Source organism: Hoplias malabaricus, chromosome 6 (assembly GCF_029633855.1).
Source record: "Hoplias malabaricus isolate fHopMal1 chromosome 6, fHopMal1.hap1, whole genome shotgun sequence".
Classification (NCBI taxonomy): Eukaryota; Metazoa; Chordata; class Actinopteri; order Characiformes; family Erythrinidae; genus Hoplias; species Hoplias malabaricus.
In genome coordinates, this window is record NC_089805.1 from 15,718,898 (window position 1) to 15,731,413 (window position 12,516).

The following is a 12,516-nucleotide window of genomic DNA, read 5'->3' on the forward strand; positions in this document are numbered from 1 at the left end:
AAAACTAATTCCATCCCTTTACATTTTTCCGAGTAAACAACTGCCCACCTGTCTGTCTGGACACTGATGGATGACTGTCGAGACCCTCCTCCACGCTTCAGACCAGCTGCCCACGCTCCAGCAACCACCAAGTGCCTTGAAGCTGTCCCTACACTGAAGTTCTCATGGACTACTAACTATCATCACCAGTAGATTGACCAGAGGAGGATGGGTCACCCCTTGTGAGCCTTGGTTCCTCCCAAGGTTTCTTCCTCAGCTGGGGGAGTTTTTCCTTGCCACTGTCGCCCCTGGCTTGCTCACTTGAGGGTTTTACATTTGTTTTTACATTTCATGTCAAATCTTTGTCTTACTGGAATTCTGTGAAGCTGCTTTGTGACAACATCAGTTGTGAAAAGCGCTATATAAATAAGTTTGATTTGATTTGATTTGCTGCTATCATGTGTGTATGATTTAATATTGATTAGGTTGCTGAAACAGGCTGATTTTGTTTTTCTACATTTACATTTAGTTCGGTGGAAAGATACAGTCTTAATAGAGTTGAACCTAGGTGATGCCTCAAGGCAGTTCGCAGACGGTCGGTTTAGCCTGTCTGTTGTTGCAGAGATCATTATTACATGTATGGGTCTCTTTCTCTGCTTTCTGTTTCCAAAATCTACATCTTGGTCTAGACCTGGTTCTAGACATGGAACAGTTATAAACAAACGACTGACATTTTTGTACTTTAATGACAATTGTGAAAAATAAAAACCAGTAATAAACCAACAGAAAACTGACAAATTTGATCTATAATTTAGAATTAAGATCAGGTAAAGTTCAATATTCCATGCAGGAGTCTCCTGTTTTTGGTTTCTGAATCTCACCTTTGGACCTCATTCTGGATTCACCAGTGTTTGTGAACAATACAACCTGTAACAAACTCACAATAAAATGACAAAATTATGTAAATCACTGTTAATGAATGCCTTTCTTTTATTTCATGTGTGAGAGAGTGTAGTTAACGCTTTTAGATCTAAAACTGCATGTATGCAAAACTTGTCTATGCTTTTTAAATGTGAATGATTATGCCTTGTTATGCCGATTGTGAGAGGCGTCTCCATTTGCAGTGACGCTTGTTTGATTAAAAAAAAAATCTGCATGTTTTCAGACAGAAGAGAGTCTAAAATTTCATTGACCCATGTGTTTGTGTTCACACAATGTATTATTTAGGCAGTATGCCATCAAAACTATTTCTATAATTTATAAGTATAATAATTACAAATCTTTATTTATTAAACGACAGAGTCTTTTATTATGAAAAAATGAATTTTCCGTGTCGGCGGAATCAGCACGCCAGTTTCGCTGTCTTCACACTGCTTTTCCTGTTTACAGGCGGGAAGAGCGAAAAGAGTTTAATTGCTATCATAGTTCATCTCTATGGTGTTCTCTTTTATAAGATTACATTAATTTGTTGATACATATATAACAATGTGTGATTCTGCGGATTCTGAAGGCGGCAGTGTAACACAAACGTGCCCCACGGTAAAAGTAACAGAGATCCGGTGGCCAATAGGAGCGAATCCTGTGCGGTTGTTGGAGTGGAAAGTGAAGTCTGGAGCTTTGGTTAATGTGGATTCTGTCATTGCCTTATGTGTAGCTGCCCCGCCAGACAAATTATATGCGTCTGAGAACGACCAGGCGAAGAAATTAACGTTACCAGAAAAGAAGCTGAAGTCGGACCGAGCTGGAGTTGTGAGAGAACTTTGTTGTCAACATGGCCAGGTCATATCTGCTGGGTAAGTGGCTAGTTTGTCGGTAGAGTTTGCATTTATACCTAAGAGATCTCTGGCTATATTTACAAAGTACACATGAACATTCTTTTGGTCAGCATTTTTTAAATTAAAGGATCATTTTTATTACAGCGATTTTCCATATGCAGAGGATAATAATGACGGACTCAGTATTTAGGTCCTGATTGAAAATCCCAGACAGCGAGCATATGCCGGTCCACTGGCACAAAAAGGCTGGCACACCACTGCTGGTCCACCATCGGAGCACTCAGATTACTGGATACAGGATATAACAAATTATTAATCTCCTCAACATATTTTAAATTCACAGAGACTTTTATTCTGGAAAACAAACTAATACAAATATTACCAACAACTATCAGAGATATAATAATGAGTATGCCTGATATACAATTATATATATATATATATATATATATATATATATATATATATATATATATATATATATATATATGCTAAAAATGTTGACACTGTGCTGGATTAAAATTATTTACTAATATTATTTATAAAGAATAACAAAATAACCTAATGAAGGTAAAAATGTAAATTGGACTGTGAATGGAAAAGTGCTAAAATCTGGCATATTGTCTAAAATTCTGTTTAATCACCAGTGGTCTGCCCAGAAAACGCTGTGCAAAACACTAGTGGACCTCCAACTGTGCCCTCAGTGGGTCAAGAGTAGTCCACCGTCTCTTTGCTATCAAGGATGTAACCTTTACTAAAGATCATTTTGACAATAGTTAGCATGCTTTATATATATATATATATATATATATATATATATATATATATATATATATATATATATATATAAAGCATGCTAACTATTGTCAATGTGACTGTTCTTCTCAATGTTGGATTGTTGATAAATAATAGTCTATGAACACAGCCGTGAGAATATTTTTAAATGTGGCATGCACTGTGCAGCTTTTCTCCATGACCTTAAAAGCCTTGCAACATTAATTTGCAAGTAGAGAGCAGAGAACTACCGACCAGTCTCTCTCCTCCCCTTCCTGTCTAAAATCATTGAAAGAGCTGTCTTTAAGCAGGCAACAAAATTCCTCTCCCAACATAACCTTCTTGACTCGAACCAATCCGGCTTCAAGTGCGGCCACTCGACGGAAACTGCACTTCTGTCAGTAATGGAAGCTCTTAAAGATGCCAAAGCAACAGGTCAGTCCTCAGTTCTCATTCTGCTCGACCTATCAGCAGCATTTGATACGGTCAACCACCACATCTTACTAAACAAACTCACTGACATGGGCTTCAATAACAATGCACTCTCCTGGTTTGAGTCTTATCTCACTGGACGATCCTTCAGTGTGTCATGGCTTGGACAAACATCAGCGCGACACCACCTCACCACAGGTGTGCCCCAAGGCTCAGTGCTTGGACCCCTCCTCTTTGCCTTGTACACCACCTCTCTAGGCCCAATCATACATTCGCACGGCTTCTCCTGTCACTGCTATGCAGATGACACACAGCTCTATTTATCATTTCCTCCAGGAGACACGTCAGTGGCAACTTGAATCTCTGACTGTCTCTCTGACATATCTACATGGATGAAGGAACATCACCTCCAATTGAATCTATCCAAAACTGAACTACTGGTCCTCCCAGCCAAGCAAGCTATTCTCCACAGCATCAGCATCAAGCTAGAGTCCCTATCAGTGGCTCCCACCAAGGTTGTAAGAAACCTAGGTGTCATGGTTGATGACCAGCTGACCTTTGCAGATCACGTTACCGCTGTAGCTCGATCGTGCCGCTTCTCCCTATTCAACATAAGGAAGATTAGGCCATACCTAACTCAACATACAACACAGCTCCACCTTCAGACGTTAGTAATCTCCCGTCTAGACTATTGCAACGCCCTCCTGACAGGTCTTCCAGCCTGTGCTGTGAGACCGCTACAGATGATCCAGAATGCTGCAGCACGCCTGGTCTTCAACCAACCAAAAAGAGCACATGTCACGCCCCTATTAGTTGAGCTGCATTTGCTACCCTTAGCTGCTCGCATCAAATTTAAATCACTAATGATGGCCTTCAGAGTATTCACTGGTTCTGCTCCCATCTACCTCAATAGACTCTTAAAACCATACGTTAGCGCCCGCCCTCTCCGTTCCTCAAAGGAGCGCCAAGTAACACGACCAACCCCCCGTACAGGTCAGTTGAGGCTATTCTCATCTCTGGTACCACGCTGGTGGTAGAGCAACAGAAACCCTCTCTGCATTCAAGAAATCATTGAAAACCCAGCTCTTCCGAGAGTATCTTTTGCACTGAATGTCTTTATTTAATGCACTTATTACTTCCTGGCATATTGCACTGAATGTAAGGTATTTTGTATAATTTGTGCTGTAGTTCGAATGTTAGATCCTCTTTTGTAAGTCGATTTGGATAAAAGCGTCTGCCAAATGCATAAATGTAAATGTAAATAAATGTAAATTACAATATCGACACAGAACCAAACTTTGAAGGAAAAAAGTGAAATGTTAACATATACAAATGTTTTTATACTGTCTAGTATACTTTAAACTTTCCTAAATTCACCAATACAGTCTAAAGGTTGCTTGTTATTTCATTCCATGTTAAAAAATGACATAGTTATTTCCAAGTGCTAAGTTGAGTTCCTCAAAGTTTCAGTTCCACCTTGAATGCTGCCGCTACATTCACACAATCACACTAGCACTGGCATATATGTTGTTTACGATTAACACCTTAAACAGTGAAGCAGTTACAGGTGCCTGGACAAAACTACAGCATCATTTAACACTAGAAAGCCTGAACCTGAGGACAAGACCCCCCCCCCTTGCAGCCCAGGGCTATTAGCTACCCTTATGTAAATGAGGAAAATCAGAAAAGGACACGAGTTCTCAGAGAGAGAGAGAGAGATAGCAATACAGTTATAGGTGTTTTTTTTATTACAATTTCATATTTAAATATAGCCGCAAGCGACAATTCCCGGGGTCCAAGCTAGTATTCGCTGGTAGGAGAATAATGTGCTAGCATATGAGCTGTCCTGAGATAGTAGGGGCTTTTGGGGAAGTTTGTGTAGTGTTTGTAAGGTGTTCTATGCATATGAGCTGTCCTGAGATAGTAGGGGCTTTTGGGGAAGTTTGTGTAGTGTTTGTAAGGTGTTCTATGCATATGAGCTGTCCTGAGATAATAGGGTCTTTTGGGGAAGTTTGTGTAGTGTTTATAAGGTGTTCCATGCTGTTCTGGCATCTCTTTGGAGGTGTAGCATGAGATGGAGGAGTAGCGGATGACAGAGACAGCATAGAACACAGAAGTCACTCTGGAGTTGCACTCTGGTTTCTCACCCTAATGTTCAGGACCCCCAAACAGCAGATATGATGTGAAGTAGCTTGTACTTGAGTCAGTCATCAGTGGACAGAAGACACTCTCTGCTGGCAGTGTTTGGTTGTGGACTATTCTCTGTCCAGCAGTGTTGCTGAGGGATTTAAAATGCCAACACCTGAGTCATACCTGCTGTATGGAGGTATGGGTGTCCAGACCATTGAAGAGCAGGGTGAAAGCGAGCAGTCTTTGCAGAGCAGGAGCATATGACAGTTCCTGATACAGGAGCCACACTTTAATATAGATTTTGTAGTGCTTTAAAATGTGATCCTTGGTGCTCTGTATTGTAAGAAGAAGGGGTAGTAGATGAGTGGGTGAATTTGTGTTTTGCAGGCAGGTGAACATGGGGCTTGGGTTACAGAGACAGCACAGAGCACAGAACTGACTCTGGAATTTCACCCTGGATTCTGACCCAATGTTCAGGACATCCACAAAGTATATTTAATATGGGTGGTGGATAATTCTCAGCACTGCAGTGACACTGACATTGTGGTGATAGGTCAGTGTGTGTAGTGCTCTTATGAGTGGATAAGACACAGCAGTGCTGCTAGAGATTTTAACACCTGTGTCAACTCACTGTCCACACTGAGATACATATATTTTATTGGTCAAACTTATAGACATAAATTCAGACACAGTTGCTCATACATTCTCAGCATTGTAGTGACACTGACAATGTGATGCTATGTCAGTGTTTATTGTGCTCTCATGAGTGGATCAGACAGAACAGTGCTGCTGGATAATTTTAAAACCTGTTTCCACTCACTGCCTACACAGTTACACACACATACTCTGTTGGTCCACATTATAGATAAAAAAGGCAGAGACAGTAGGTCATACATTTGCAGCATATCTGCTTTGTAGGTGTCCTGACCATTGAAGAACATGTGAAAGGGAGCAATGAAAGTATGCAGAGCAAGAGGTGCACCCCTGCTTTACTTTCTGTAAAGTGCTCCTTCGGCCAGTGGAGCTGAAAACTTGGACACTGAAACAAAAATAAGGAACCAGTCATGATGTTATTGTTGATTTGTTTAGATATGCTTTCAATTGTCTCTGTCCTCTGGCCCTATCTGACTGGCAGGGGGGAGGGGAGGGGGAGAGGTGACAGTTTGTGTGTGAGAAGGAGAGGGAGGGGCTGAGGGTATAGTGAGTCTGCAGGTGTGGGTATAAATGACATATAACGGACATATATTTGATCAAGAACTAGTCCTTGGATCAAAACCCAATATAGACATGTGGTATCATGAGAATCGTAAGAACCTGAACTTTAGTAATTATCAAAATAAAAAATGTGGAACTTTCATTACTGTGTGATTGCAGCCTCTGCTTAAATAGACATGTGCAGCTTGCCGTTGAAACATCACATAAAAAACAGCTGTAACTCAAAAATGCTTTAGGCATATGTTATGAAAATGCACAAGGTCCTTTTCCATGATGTTCAGAATATATCTATCTCATCTTGCTGGTACTGCATCTCTAGGTGGCGGTGTAATCAATTAATAACCTGTGCAACCAGTTGCTGTCTAATTGTAGCGCCCCCTTTCTGTGCAATGTGGTCACATTTGGCACACTACTTCAGAGTAATGACGTACATATGTGTACCAAGTTGTGTTTGATTTGGGTGAAGTTTGTTGTAGTTATAGCTCAAAGAGTGCATCAAGGCCCGCCCATGCATATTTGTTAAATAACTGCCACAGCAGCGTGTCAAAAGTTCTAGATTTTTTTGATAATTATTTACCTACAGTCTATACAGACTTCAAAAATACCAGTTGTTTATTGATAAGACAAATTTCCAGGGAGGAGTGCGAAAAGCTCCATTTTCACATACCTGACTATTGTGGATAAAGTATGCGTTTTTTGACAATAGTTGTAATTGCAAAGTTGTAAGGCATTTTGCAGAGTATGAAATAAAAAAAAACTGCTTGTCAATATGTTTATATTTCGCTGAGATATTCCATATTTGCATGTTGAAAATTTGAATTGCGCCCCCTAGTGGCTATTGTTATGAAACTTTTTATGTGCTCAGGAAGTGGGGCCATGGACATACCATGCAAGTGTCATGATGATAGGACTTTGTTAAGGTCATGAAACAGCTGCTGAAATGTGATTGGCCGATGGTGGACAAGTTTTTTTGAATATGACATCATCGTCATATAATCTGAGTCAGCTCATCACACACTACATGTATACCAAGCGCCATATCAATGGGACAATCCTGTGAAGCGTAACAAATTTTTTGTTGTTATAGCGCCCCCTAGGCTTGCAGTTGCACAACCAAGTACTCATGTCTTCCGGCCCTTATAGGGATCAAGCATGTCAAGTATCGTAGCATTTGGACAAAGCGTTTGCGAGTTATAGCTGTATTTGTCTGATTTTTGGAACGCGAGCTCAACCCCTGTATTTGGGTCTGGAAGCCAAGCAGTGATGAAAATCCAACTTTTTTTGGATAATTATTAAAGTTCAGGTTCTTAGGATTCTGCTGATACCACATATGTCCATATTGGGTACATTTCCAGAGACTAGTTCGCGCTCAAAAATTTGTGCGATTTTGCATATTATGCAAATGAGCTCAAAATCTAAGCAGGCGGAGCTTATGGGTTCTTGAGGCTTTTTTGTAGGGTCTGACCTGAGGAATCTGGGAAAAAAAGAATTTCGTTTCTACGCCACACGGGGTAGGAGATATAGGGAGCGACGCGTTCCGCGTCGCTATAGCGCCACCATCAGGCTGATCGGGCTGATTTTTTTGCGCCTGAGTAGCGGGAGGGTTTACTACCAGTTGACCAAACGACAAGTCTGTAGGACCTACGGTTTGGGCTGCCCATCGCGTTTCATCGGAGAAAAAGAGGAAAAAAAACCCCAAAAATATAGCCGCAAGCGGCAATGGCGGGTCCTAGCACGGATAAGCCACATCAGAGCACTTTGACAGTCTCAGCCAACAATGAGGCCTTTGGGAGCATGGGCCTGTTTGGCCAAACAAGGGAAAATTGGGTGTAAGATATTGTTGTAGATGTTGTTATAATGTTTAGCAAAAGACATGTTATGACTGGTGAGCGCTGTTTTCAATTATGATAAATATTTATGTTCATATGTTATGACCTTTCACTTGTGCAGATAGGATTTCATGAATGTAGATGAACAAAGCAATATTTGGTCTTAGAGTGCCACCTGCTGGTAAAAGCGTGTACTTTTGATTCATGGAGCTGCAGAGGAGTTCATGTTAGAAATGCACATACACACTTTTTAATCGCCTACTGCTCTGTGAATATGTAATTAACATGGACATATGTGGTATCAGCGGATTCCTAGGGACCTGAACTTTAATAGTTATCAATAAAATGTTAAACTTTCATCACCATGTGGCTTATAGGCCCCTCCCAATAATAGAAATCCAGCATGAACACAAAAACAGCATATAACAAATTAAAGTCTAATTGTAGCGTCACCTTTTGGTAGATTTGAGTCATATTATACACAATGCTTCAGGGTAAGGCTCTAAATAGTTATGTCAGGTTTGGTCTTGATTGGGCTTAGTTTGTTTAAGCTATAGCTGAAATAATTAATAAATCACAGCATGGCTCAATTTATTAATTTATTGTGGCACTGGTTTGACTAAATGTTGAACTTTTTTTGATAATTATTGATCAACAGACTCTGCAGATTCCAACAAGGTCAATTGTTTGGGAACAGAGTGAAAATCCAGAGACTAGTATAAAAAAAGTTTAATTCTGAACAACTGGTTATTGAGAAAAGATGATGCATTTTTTGACAACACTTGCAATTACAAAGTTGTTAGGCCCTGTGCAGAGTATACAATGAAGAAAACTGCGTGTCAATATGCTTAATTTTTGCTGAGAAATATCCAATATTCTTGATATAGCGCCCCCTATTGGCTATCGTTACGTACATTTTTGTGCACTTAGGAAGTGCCACCAGGGACATATGAGTCAATTCTCATAATGATTGGACCTTGTTAAGGTTGTCAAACAGCTGCTGAAATCTAATTGGCCGATGACGATGACAATTTTGCCCGAATCGCGTTGTTCTTAAATTTCCACTTATAGCCTTGCAGATAGAAGCACCATGCCAGAGGGCGTTCCGATCCGCATTACGGATGTTGAGATATAAAATTGTAGCATTTAGAGCGCCCCCTATATGAAAATTGGCTTCTCCTTTGACATGCTACCTCAGAATCATGTCTGAAAGTGGAATATGAAATTTGAACACATTTCAGTTAAGTATGAAATTCTTATGAATTTTTAAGTAAAACATACGAAAATGCCGAAGAGGTTCATTTGCATATGGCGGCCATTTTGAATCGAAATTTCAAAATTTTTTGGATAATTCCTGACCAACGAACACCTGTGAAGATTTTGGTACCAAGTTCTAGGGAAATGGACTAAAATCCAGGGACTAGTTCACAAAAGTAAATTTTACAATTTATCAATTTTAACTCAAATTTATTGTCACATTTTAGATAAAATTAGATGCAAGGAATCAGAGAAAAAAAGAATTTTGTTTCTATGTTATACGGTTTAGGAGATATGGACGTAAACGCGTTTGGTATTGCTATAGCGCCACCTTGAGGCCAATAGGTATAATTTTCCATAGTTCTCTAATTGCACCTCAGCTGTACCTTCCCTTAAATTTTGGTGGCTCTGGGCCTTACGGTCTTTGCTCCAGAATGAGTTTTAGCCGAGAAAAATAATAATAATAATAAAAATAGCCGCAAGCGGCGATTTACGGCTTCCTCGCTTTGTAGGCAATAAATTTGCTTACTTTTGCCACTTTGAGATCATACACAACATTGCATACTCTCTGCTGACTTAAGACATCCAAAATTTCTGATTTTGATCTGTCTGTGAGCCTCAAGCACCATTGCTAAGCATTATGAGATGGGTGGTGGATTATTCACAGTGCAACACTGCCATCTAGTGGTGGTGTGTTGTACTGGACCTTGTGGATCAAACCAAGCAGTGCTGTTGGAGCTTTACCCACATATATTTGAACATGAACTACAATCTGAATTATGACCTGATATGCACATATTTGGTATCAGCAGAATCACAAGAACCTGAACCTTAAGGATCATTAACAAAAATGTGGAATTCCATTACTGCATGGCATCCAGATGCTACTAAAAGAGTTCTGTGACTTGCCTTAAAAATATCATACATGAACAACTGTAACTGAAAAATGCTTTTGTCAAATGTTATAAAACGTCACAAGCTTCTTTCATATGTGCTCCAAAACAAATCATTACATTTTGTTAATAATAAGATAAGACAAGATAATCCTTGGATGATGGGCTCTCAGCCCTCTTAACTGCACAGTGTGTATCAGTCTGTCACTGCCTGAGAGACAGTGGGTAGCACCGACTTCAGTATAACCCATGCATCACTACTTACAACATATGCCCAATAAGTATGTATGCATATGCTATACAGGTACACAATATCCACAATAGTCAGGTATGTGAAAATGGAGCTTTTCGCACTCCTCCCTGGAAATTTGTCTTATCAATAAACAACTGGTATTTTTGAAGTCTGTATAGACTGTAGGTAAATAATTATCAAAAAAATCTAGAACTTTTGACACGCTGTTGTGGCAGTTATTTAACAAATATGCATGGGCGGGGCTCGATGCACTCTTTGAGCTATAACTACAACAAACTTCACCCAAATCAAACACAACTTGGTACACATACCAATATCATTACTCTGAAGTAGTATGCCAAATGTTACAACATTGCACAGAAAGGGGGCGCTACAATTAGACAGCAACTGGTTGCACAGGTTATTAATTGATTACATCGCCACCTAGTGATGCAGTACCAGCAAGATGAGATAGATATATTCTGAACATCATGGAAAAGGACCTTGTGCATTTTCATAACATATGCCTAAAGCATTTTTGAGTTACAGCTGTTTTTTATGTGACGTTTCAACGGCAAGCTGCACATCTCTATTTAAGCAGAGGCTGCAATCACACAGTAATGAAAGTTCCACATTTTTTTGATAATTACTAAAGTTCAAGTTCTTACGATTCTCATGATACCACATACGTCTATATTGGGTTTTGATCCAAGGACTAGTTCTTGATCAAATATATGTCTCCTCCCACTCATCTGCCTGGAGTCTTCTATTTTTTGCTGAATCCCCCCTCAGCCCCTCCCTCTCCTTCTCACACACAGACTGTCACCTCTCCCCCTCCCCTCCCTCCTGCCAGTCAGAGAGGGCCAGAGGACACAGACAATTAAAAGCATATCTAACTATCTATATTTTCAGCTCCACTGACCAAAGGAGCACTCTGTAGATCTAACATTACAGAGAGGGGTGCACCTCTTGCTCTGCATACTTTCATTGCTTATTTTCACATGTTTTTCAATGGTCAGCTCTGCCTTTTTTATCTACAATGTGGACTAACAGAGAATGTGTGTGTAACCTTGTGGACAGTGAGTGGACACAGGCTTTAAAATTATCCAGCAGCACTGTTCTGTCTGATCCACTCATAAGAGCACAATACACACTGACATAGCACCACAATGTCAATATCACTACAGTGCTGAGAATGCATGAGCAACTGTCTCTGAATTTATGTCTATAAGTTTGATCAATTAAATATATGTATCTCAGTGTGGACAGTGAGTTGACACAGGTGTTAAAATCTCTAGCAGCACTGCTGTGTCTTATCCACTCATAAGAGCGCTACACCTACTGCCATATCACCACAATGTCAGTGTCACTGCAGTGCTGCGAATTATCCACTACCCAAATTATATCTGCTCTGTGGAGGTCCTGAACATTGGGTCAGAATCCAGGGTGAATTTCCAGATTCAGTTCTGTGCTCTGTGCTTTCTCTGTAACCCAAGCTCCACGTTCACCTGTCTTCAGACCAGAAATTCACCCACTCATCTACTACCCCTTCTTCTTACAATCCAGAGCACCAAGGATCACATTTAAAACCACTACAAAATCTATCTTAAAGTGTGGCTCCTGTATCAGGAAATATTATATGCTATGCTCTTGCTCTGCAAATATTGCTTGCTTTCACCCTGGTCTTAAATGGTCTGGACACCCATACTGCAGGTATGACTCAGGTGTTGGAGTTGTAAATCCCTCAGCATCACTGCTGGACAGAGAATAGTCCACAACCAAACACATCCAGCAGACAGTGTCTTCTGTCCACTGATGGCTGACTCCAGTACTCCTGAACATTAGGGTGAGAAACCAGGGTGCAACTCAAGAGTGACTTCTGTGCTCTATGCTGTCTCTGTCATCCGCTACTCCTCCATCTCATGCTACACCTTCAAAGAAATGCCAGGACAGCATGGAACACCTTACAAACACTACACACACTGCCCCAAAAGCCCCTA

The 12,516-nt window shown here is 40.3% G+C and overlaps 1 protein-coding gene across 3 annotated transcripts in view; it reads left to right on the forward strand.

The window, feature by feature from the left end:
- The first annotated feature begins 1,370 nt into the window (after positions 1 to 1,370).
- The window catches only part of ctdp1 (CTD (carboxy-terminal domain, RNA polymerase II, polypeptide A) phosphatase, subunit 1), a 243,775-nt gene continuing 232,629 nt past the window's right edge, over positions 1,371 to 12,516 (forward strand). For all 3 annotated transcript variants that reach the window (XM_066674468.1, XM_066674472.1, XM_066674473.1), the window contains exon 1: positions 1,371 to 1,772. In XM_066674468.1, the coding sequence (XP_066530565.1) occupies positions 1,465 to 1,772 (308 nt within the window). In that variant the 5' untranslated portion in view covers positions 1,371 to 1,464. The remainder of the gene's footprint in view (positions 1,773 to 12,516) is intronic.